Here is an 8794-nt window from a genome sequence, read left to right as displayed (position 1 = left end):
ATAATTTTTAAAAACATAGTCATTCTTAAATATTTTTTGAATAAATAATTATTTTTAAATTTAATCAACTGAAAATAATATTCGTACAATTGTGTGAGTCAAATTCTAGTTTTATTGATGCATGTTATATATTAGTGTTGCATGTTTTACATAACATTTTAATAATGCACGTTTTTAAAAATCTCCATTATTAAAATTATGCACGTAAGGATAACTCATGAGTTTTTTTGGTTGATTAAATGACATTATGTCCAAATTTATTTAAGGATATTTCATTAAGGTAACTGAAAAAGGCAAACAATAAAATAGGAAGTTTAAATTCATTTAAGCATATTTCATTAATGTAACTAAAAAGATAAGTAATAAATTATGCAGTTTTATTCGTTTTAGGATATTTCATAAATGCAACTGAAAAAAACAAAAAAAAAAGAGTTTAATTAATGAAATAAAAACATTTTCAAATGGATACTTCTCGATGGGCAAATAGAAGATAACACATGATGTTTTGCTGAACCTTAGATTGTACAAAACCGAATAATTCTGGTAATCAGACGAATATGTAACAAGTAATTAAAAAGATAATGGGAGGATGTATATTTAATATATACTGTGTGTCTGATGTTTGTCAATATCAAAAGCCTTTAAGAAAGTCAACACCTGATGCCCAAAAAAATCCAGAAATTCTGATCTCAAAACTTTTATATTAGAAAATATCTTTGCTCTCTAGCCTATGAAGAAGCTGACACTCCTGTAGCTTCCTTGGGTATCAAGAAAAGAAACAACACGGGTATATAAGTGCAAAACACTTGAATGGCTAAGCCCACAAACATATTCTCAAAGGACCCTGAAGAGATTCCAAGAAGTGAAGCCAATCCTGCTCCCATGAACGATCCAACTGTGTTCCCAAGGTTGTTTATCGACATAAACAGCGCAAACAGTGTTCCTTCAATCCCAGGAGGACATAGACGACCAGACAAGATCAAGAACGGCATGAATCTGCGATTAAAGCCAAAGCATGCTTATGAGTTTACAATTCTAAAAGGAACATGTAATATAAAAAAAACAAAGAAGGAAAGAAACAACGTACTTGAGTTGATTGATGGCATCACCTAGAGCAGATCCGAAGAGAACCATTGTCTTGTCTGATACTCCATAACCCACATTTGCTCTAGACACCAAGGTCATATCGAGGAGTATGGTTATAGACAGCCCAATGTGAGCAAACCTGCGAAGATGTTTTTGTTCATTAGATCCTTGAAAAGAACTCTTGATGTGCGTGGGACATAGACTTACAAGAGAGATTTGCGGAGAGTCATATTTGTGAGATAGCGGTTGTAGATAAAGGTTCCAAGCATGAGACCTAACCAACCAACAACACGGGCTGTTCCTAGGAAAGAAGCGTCTAACTGCAACACCTCGGTTTGGTAATAGAACATGACCGTAGAGAGGTTTGGCACGGTGATATGCGCTATGAAAAACCACGCCATTGGTCTGGAAAAATCAACAAAAAAAATATAAAAAAAGAAAGAAACACTTCAAGAACTTATTAAAGAGACTAATCAAGAAAGCAATGTGTTATTACCTCAAAATGATCGGTTGTTTGAACGCACGACATAATTCCAAAGCGGCTGCTTTCAATGACTGGAACAACTTTGAAGCTAAAGACTTTGATTGCTTCTTGTGTGTCTCACTCTTTCCACTGGAAGCTCCTTTCTTACCTTTCTTCTGCCCTTTCCTTCTTCTTGTGTTCGACTTCTTCGTGTCTAGATAGGTATCATTGCTCTTCTTCTCTTCAAACTCGTCCGAGTCCAGCAGCTCAGGCAACGGTTCATTGCTAGGAATCTCTTCAACGAGAGGACATGAAAGTAGCTGTAACGCAGGCAACACCGTGAAAAGGAGGAAGATTGTTTCTATGTTCAAGTTGGTCAATGCGTAGCCTCCTAAGAGACTACCGCAGATACCACCCACAGCCATAGCAAACCATGAGACAGACTGAAGATCTCCAGCAAACGAAGACCTGGTAAAAAGTGAACTAGTCATTAAGCTATGATCTTAAAGTGCGGATCCAGAAACTGAAGAAGATATAAATCCTACTTTTCAATTCTTACAGCCTCAGCGATCATGGCATCTATCACAACATCAGCCATGGCTGATCCAAGATTTTGTACGGTCAAGAAAATCATGAGATAGAGGCTGGAACTTCGGGAGGTTGAGTCTAGACCGAGCAAGAGCCATGGAACAAGAGAGAGCACTGTCGATATCACCAAGTACGGTGTCCTCTTCTTCCCTCCTATAGGGATACAATCTGAGATGATTCTACCAAAATTAAAAAAAAAAAAGAAAAGAAAAGAAAATGTCATTATTACTCTCACTGCCAATGTTAGCTTGTTTTATGTTAAAGACTCTGAGGCATGAAGAATCATACCCGTATAATGGTTTGATGCTCCATGGAAAGAAGGCGACAGAAAAGACGAACTGAGAAGCTGATGGTGATAGCTGAAGCCTGTCTTTGAGCTGGTACGAAACTGCTGTCCACACAAACGATCTAAATCCCTGTTTTTTTTTTTTGTCGTACAAATAAAAACAGTAGAATCAACTTGTGTAACACGTAATGTATTTTCAAGTAGCTAATCCTAAGTTGATACAGGACTAATAACATGCGGCAATTAAGATCGTCAAATAAAATCTACTGGAAAACGTAGTAAAAATGTTGATCCAGTCACGTGTCAGAAGGTTCTAAATCCCTAATCGCATAGATTACGATTTGGTGATTAGAACGACACCGGAGTAACAGATTCTCTGCTTTTCGACAATCCACAACGAGAGATCAATCGCCATTTTCAGATTGAATTACCGGAAACAAAAGAGAAATACAGAGATTGCAGGATACCTGAGTGAAGTAGATGAGGCAAACGAGCCACAGAAACGCGACGCCAAACGCGGATCGCAGCTGCTTAAACCAATGTATCATCATCTTCTTCTTCTTCAGCTTCTTCTTCTGATCATCTAAAACTCACGTATCTCTTCCGTTCGTTCCTTCTTTTCTCGGGAAAAGTTTGATCTTATAACGGAATTTCTTTCCCAGATTTATTATGGCTTCCTCCTCCCAACATTCAATTGTTTCGGTTGACTGACGCAAAGAATGACGAAAGGGATACTCTCGTCTTTTCACTCCAACATAAACTTCTTTTAGGCTTAAGACACGTTGTTCACCCTATGGCATTTCGACACCTCATCCGTACGACCCATTCAACATCGACTCCTTGTACTCCTTTGACTTTGACAAAGACTTCATTTTTCCCTTAAACTCGAGAATGATTACTGGGGAATTTTCATGGTAGTGTTCTTATCGTAATATAAAAATCTGTCTCTTAACTTTTAACTAAAAAAGCTAAGAACTGATTCTTAAATTAATAACTCCCCAATAATCATGCTTTTATGATCCTTTCGATTAAAAAAACACTTGAAAGGAAATCTGTAAATTATTAGATGATATACCCCGGTTTACTCAATGGTTATTGTTGGTTTAGTTTCCTTTTACTGAACCAACCATGTCAATTAATAATATTGAAACTTTAAAATTTTATTAATTTATAGAGATATTAATTCACAAAAATTTCCTTATTTAGATTTCTTATTTTAAGATATGTTTATTCTAAGATATATTAAAAAAATATTTGATTTTAGTGTATAAACATTAATTGTTATTTTTTTAAATTTGAAATTTATATTATTTTATTATATTATTTGATGTATATAATATATATTTTACATATAATATTACTAAATCTCATCAAAAATATATTAAGTGTTAAGGAAATATAAAGATAACTCCATTGTGAATATAAAACAAACAATATAATAATATGTTCTTACTTATATAAAATATGTATACATATAAATTATTAATTTATAATTTTAATGAGACCATATATTTACATAAAATTTCCAAAAAAATTATTATCTTATTATTTTATCGATTTATATCAAATTTTGAACCGGCCTAAATTGGGACCGGTAAAATTTATTAATTTATAGAGATTATTAATTTATCGAGTATTAATTTATAGAAGTTCTACTGTATATATATCAAATCATGTAACAACCTTGATCAATTAAGAAGTGAATTTCATTTCATTCAAAGTGGTATTAGAGCCACAAGGCCCACAACGGCTTCTTCTTCTTCTTCTTTCTTCTTCTTTTTCTTCTTCTTCGATGATCATTTTTTCTCATCGTTTTCCAGCGATTCTCTTCCGTTTCTTCGATTTTTATCAATCTAATCGTCTATTTGCTTCTCATTTTCGTCTCACTCATTTCGAGATTTTTGGTATCAATTTCGTTTCTTTGACCTCTGATTGAGTTTTCTTTCTTTCATTTTCAAGCTTAATCTTCTTTTTCTTGAAACCTTTGCAATCACGACTTCGTGTACTCAATCTTCGCAATACATGGATCATTATGAAAATCACTACTTCTTGCATAGTTCTGATCATGATGGCTTAGTTCTCGTTTTCGATCGCCTCTCTCTGGTGCGGAGTTTCATTCTTGGTGTCGATCGGTACAAGTGGCGTTGAATGTGCACAATAATATTATTATGTATTCTATGAATTTGACACTTCATCATCATTTTCTTTACATTAATACATTGTTTCTAAATTTCATCTTTTTTTTAATATCAAATCTGCTAAAAATATTTTTAGTAACCTATTGTTTCTAATCAATATCTTTTTTTTTCAATCCAGTCAAAATGCTAACATCAACTTTTCAATAAATTCTCTTAATGAAAATATATAATATAACTAATAATAAAAAATATATTTTTGTAATCGTTTTACAAATAAAAAAATAAGAATCAATCTCACATATTGTTTTTTTTTCTAACCTTTAACCACCGAACTCAATATTAGACTAAACATGATGGAAAACACAACTAAAGATCAATACATAATCAAAAGAAGACAAAAAAAAAAGAGATATAACAAATAAAATAACTATTTGGTGAAAATACATATAATTTGAGTTTGGTGAAAAATTTAGTTAAACATATGTAACATAATCCAAACCTTATAAATTTCAAGAAAAATATAAATGTTTAAAAAAAAAATTCATTGACCACATTGTTCTTCACATTTACAATATTATTCGTACATTTCATAAAAATACATTTAAAACATAGAAGGAAATCTCATATATATCTTTTTGTCACTGAATTCAAATATAGAGAAATTAACCCAAGTAATTTATGGAAACCATAAAAATTTATTAATACATAATCAAAGTAAATATTTTGTAAGATTCAGTTTGAAAAATAACAAGATAGAACAAACAAAACTTTCAAAATTAATGAGAATACTTAATTAAACATGTTTTGTGAAAATTTTAGTCAACAAATACTAGTTTAGTTTTTTTTAGCAACAAATACTAGTTTAGTAAAAATATATAATACAAGTCCAAAATATAACTTGAAAAATAAATAGAAAAAAAATCATAAAAATGAAATACATTTTACGATAATACTTTTCACATTTCATCAAACTTATATCAACAAAAATAAAACAGGATTGAATCTACTTACAATTTTTTCCTCTTTTGTCATGAAATTCAATTAAATTCACAAAAATGATGGAAATGAATAACCAATGATTAATACATAATCAAATAAAATCCTTTTGGAAAAAATCACAAAAGCTAACAAATAAAACAATTAAAATCATACGTATTAGACTATTACCATCACTAAATTACGAATAACATCATTTTCTCGAATAAACGTTTGTCATGGAATCATACCGGTTCTACCCGAGGTCGCAAAAGACCGTTGAGTTTTCACGAGCATCAACCTAAATCTCTTAGTTTGCCCATTAGCATTATTGTAAATATACAAAGACCTAGTGATAAAATGTCTCTCGAACAACAACTTAGAGACTCATTACATCTCAGGCATACAAGAGTATTTTTAGAAAAAAAAACATATACATAGGACTAAAATATCCCCGCATAGCATAATAAGGTTTGTATGGCAATGACCTTTACTTATATGACATAATAATTTTATGCAAGAGAGAGTTGAAGATCGGTAAAGCTTACTTGGACAAATTTGGATTGAGATTAAGTAAAACAAAAGCAGACAAATGTTGGAAGCTCAAGTCGTTATATGGGGTTAGAGTAACGATGCTACATGTTACTTAACAAGTTATATGAATACAAACAACAATTTTATGTCACCGGCTTACCGCAAGAGCATCAGAAATAGATGTGACACCTAAATGTAAACGTATAAAAACGTTTGCTTTGATGGTTTTAGCACGAGGTATAAACAATGTCTTAATTGCACGAAATTAAAATAAAAAAAAAAGCAAATGAATTCATATTTAAAAAAACTAGCATAATCTAATTGCAACAATGCAAACAAACGTAAATACTGGCAAAGTCCAGACAAGCACGTCAATACACAACAACCCGACAATGAATACATAAGAACATACGTAAGATAGTGAATGAACTAAAATAAATCAAACAAAAAAGATGTAAATATATTGTCTAAATAAAAATAAAGCATTGTCTCATTTAAATAATCACAGTATGGTATTATCCAGTCAATCTTAACTATTCTGACGCTCAATATCCTAATCTTCTATAACTAAAAATCGCATAGAAATAGTGGTTCACAAATTAATATAGCCGAACCCGTCGGAGCGAAAAACAAATGTCAATCCAAACACTTAACCTGGGCATACAGCATGCCAACCCTAGTGTAATCATATAATCTAAAGAGTTGCTCCAATATTGACATTATACAAACAAAAATATCCAAACTATTTAATATTTCAATTATTACTACAAGTTTACACAACATAATAAGGGTATAAAAGGCTCTTTTGAATCAGCAATAAGAAGGTGCGTATTGGTGTCGATACACAAATGGTTTCACGGCATGAAAGTAACCGGAAGGGCGTTTATAACTGAATTTGATCCCATTATTGGCCTGGTTTAAGTGGTTGCAAGAAGTGTGGAAGCTGCTGATGGGTCTTGCAAGGCATGCGTCCCAACGTTCACTCTCTGGCATTGTCTCCGCTACAGTGTAGAAACCTTTTGAGTTTGTGAAAGCTTGGTAGTTCACAACTTCTCCGGACTTAGTTATGCAGAGTACCGCAACCTCGGCTCCTGTAAAATATATGCACACACACAATCGAACACATTACAATTAAAGCAACTCGAAAATGCATGTGAATGATCCTCAAATTGACAAAGAAAACCAACTAGGGAAAAGATGATACGTTATCAGCTTCGGAGTAGTAAACACATAGTCACATAGAGCTGAGTAGCTTCCTAAGGCAAGTGTGATAAACGAGACGTGTCACAATCATTTCCGCTATGAATTTGAGCAACTCCAAATTTTGAGATTTCGACAAGACATTTTGGGAACATAAAGCAAAGGAACGAAAACACAAGGATGAACATACTAATTACAAAGCTCCAGAGACACAAGAGATTACACACACCATAATCGCATATCAAGAAATTTAAATATGAATAAGAGAATTTCGTAAAAGCATAAGATACAATCTGCAAAAACTACAGACTGACACTCAGCACATATAAGAACAACTTGCTCGAGAAAGAAGAACAAACAATAGTGTAAGGTTCAGGCTATAACGTGGCTAACAGGGTAATTGACAGATCAAAGCAATATTCTACATGTTGATAACATACATTTAAACATAGCACTAAGTAATCAAACTCACACCAACTTAATGATACGTGATAAATCCTACAAAACTGCTATTTGGAAAAATGAATTCAGAGTTCTATATTTTACATTTACAAAATCAGAATCTTTTTTTTTCCGACAATCCAACAATTATATCATTCATGCAGAAAGAGAGGCTAACCTTCAAGGACATGATCCTCTGGTCCGATTGAAGAATCGGCACAGACATCGCATACAACTCTGCCGCGAATCTCTCCAGTCCACGCGTCTACTACACCTGGGGCTTCGAAGATCGCAACCACCACGACCAAACCCATCACGAGTTTACCCATCATCGAATCCATGAACGCGAAAAGGTCTAATCTTTTATCTTTTTTTCTCTTCACGCTTCTCCCTGGGACAAAGGACACGAGAACCAGGAACAAAAACTTTGTCACTGAAATGACCGGAGGAGCAACACACCACCTACTCCAACAATTTTTGTCGGTTGGTTATCAAAACGTCAGCGTTTTCCAATAAAAACACGTATCATTTTGATAAAATTGATAGAATAAGGCTAAATCTATGAAGACTGAAAGAATATAGGCCCCTATAATGTAATATTCATAATCGTCACTTTGCGCTTTTACAGTAAAGTAAAACATAATTACTTGAAATCATGGGAGCAATCAACTCTACAGTGTAAACGAGGAACGTGTACGTTGACTAGTCGCTGCCTTAATTACTCCGTCACGCTCCACAAGAAATCTCAGATTTCAAACCAAGCCCAATCCAGAAGACCTAATTGTTCAGTTCAGTGCGGGTCCTCCATCGCCTAGAGCTCTAAAAGTTGAGGGATTTGAATTAGGAACAGCTTCTGCTTGCTTTGAATCGGTAAAGTTCTAAACTTTGATTTCTGGATTTAGTTATTTGTCGGTCGGATGTGACTAGTCAAGTTCTAGAATCCAAGAAATGTCCCTCTCATGATTGCCTTTTACTTTTAGATCACTTTGTCATTAGCGTTTCGTTTTCCTCTTTCTCCCTCTCTGGCTTTGAACTGATTTTGATAGTAAAGTTTGAATCTTTTTTTTTTTTTTTTTTTTTTTT

The 8794-nt window shown here is 33.2% G+C and overlaps 3 protein-coding genes across 3 annotated transcripts in view; 1 reads left to right on the top strand and 2 right to left on the bottom strand.

Annotated features, from left to right (window-relative positions):
* Nucleotides 1-684: 684 nt before the first annotated feature.
* Nucleotides 685-3127, bottom strand: LOC106315550 (probable folate-biopterin transporter 4). The gene is made up of 7 exons (XM_013753312.1): nt 2891-3127; nt 2426-2553; nt 2095-2316; nt 1583-2017; nt 1294-1491; nt 1088-1225; nt 685-996 (listed from the first exon to the last, which is right to left on the bottom strand). Exons 1-7 carry the CDS (start codon nt 2972-2974, stop codon nt 729-731), a joined length of 1473 nt encoding a protein of 490 aa, XP_013608766.1. The 5' UTR covers nt 2975-3127; the 3' UTR covers nt 685-728.
* Nucleotides 3128-6736: 3609 nt separating this feature from the next.
* Nucleotides 6737-8172, bottom strand: LOC106312832. Its single transcript, XM_013750500.1, has 2 exons — nt 7890-8172; nt 6737-7161 (listed from the first exon to the last, which is right to left on the bottom strand). Exons 1-2 carry the CDS (start codon nt 8050-8052, stop codon nt 6881-6883), a joined length of 444 nt encoding a protein of 147 aa, XP_013605954.1. The 5' UTR covers nt 8053-8172; the 3' UTR covers nt 6737-6880.
* A 188-nt stretch (nt 8173-8360) lies between these two features.
* The window catches only part of LOC106312831, a 1881-nt gene continuing 1447 nt past the window's right edge, over nt 8361-8794 (top strand). Inside the window, exon 1 of the mRNA XM_013750498.1 lies at nt 8361-8581. The gene's annotated coding sequence lies outside the window, so the exon portion shown is untranslated. The remainder of the gene's footprint in view (nt 8582-8794) is intronic.

Source organism: Brassica oleracea, chromosome C9 (assembly GCF_000695525.1).
Source record: "Brassica oleracea var. oleracea cultivar TO1000 chromosome C9, BOL, whole genome shotgun sequence".
Classification (NCBI taxonomy): Eukaryota; Viridiplantae; Streptophyta; class Magnoliopsida; order Brassicales; family Brassicaceae; genus Brassica; species Brassica oleracea.
This window is presented reverse-complemented; position numbering and strand designations above follow the sequence as displayed.

Coding starts and splice junctions, on each gene's coding strand:
- LOC106315550 (XM_013753312.1), bottom strand. CDS start 2,974: ATGATGATACATTGGTTTAAGCAGCTGCGATCCGCGTTTGGCGTCGCG. Junction 2,554..2,890: donor GCCTCATCTACTTCACTCAG/GTATCCTGCAAT, acceptor AAAAAAAAACAG/GGATTTAGATCGTTTGTGTG. Junction 997..1,087: donor GATGCCATCAATCAACTCAA/GTACGTTGTTTC, acceptor CTTTAATCGCAG/ATTCATGCCGTTCTTGATCT.
- LOC106312832 (XM_013750500.1), bottom strand. CDS start 8,052: ATGGATTCGATGATGGGTAAACTCGTGATGGGTTTGGTCGTGGTGGTT. Junction 7,162..7,889: donor AGAGGATCATGTCCTTGAAG/GTTAGCCTCTCT, acceptor TATATTTTACAG/GAGCCGAGGTTGCGGTACTC.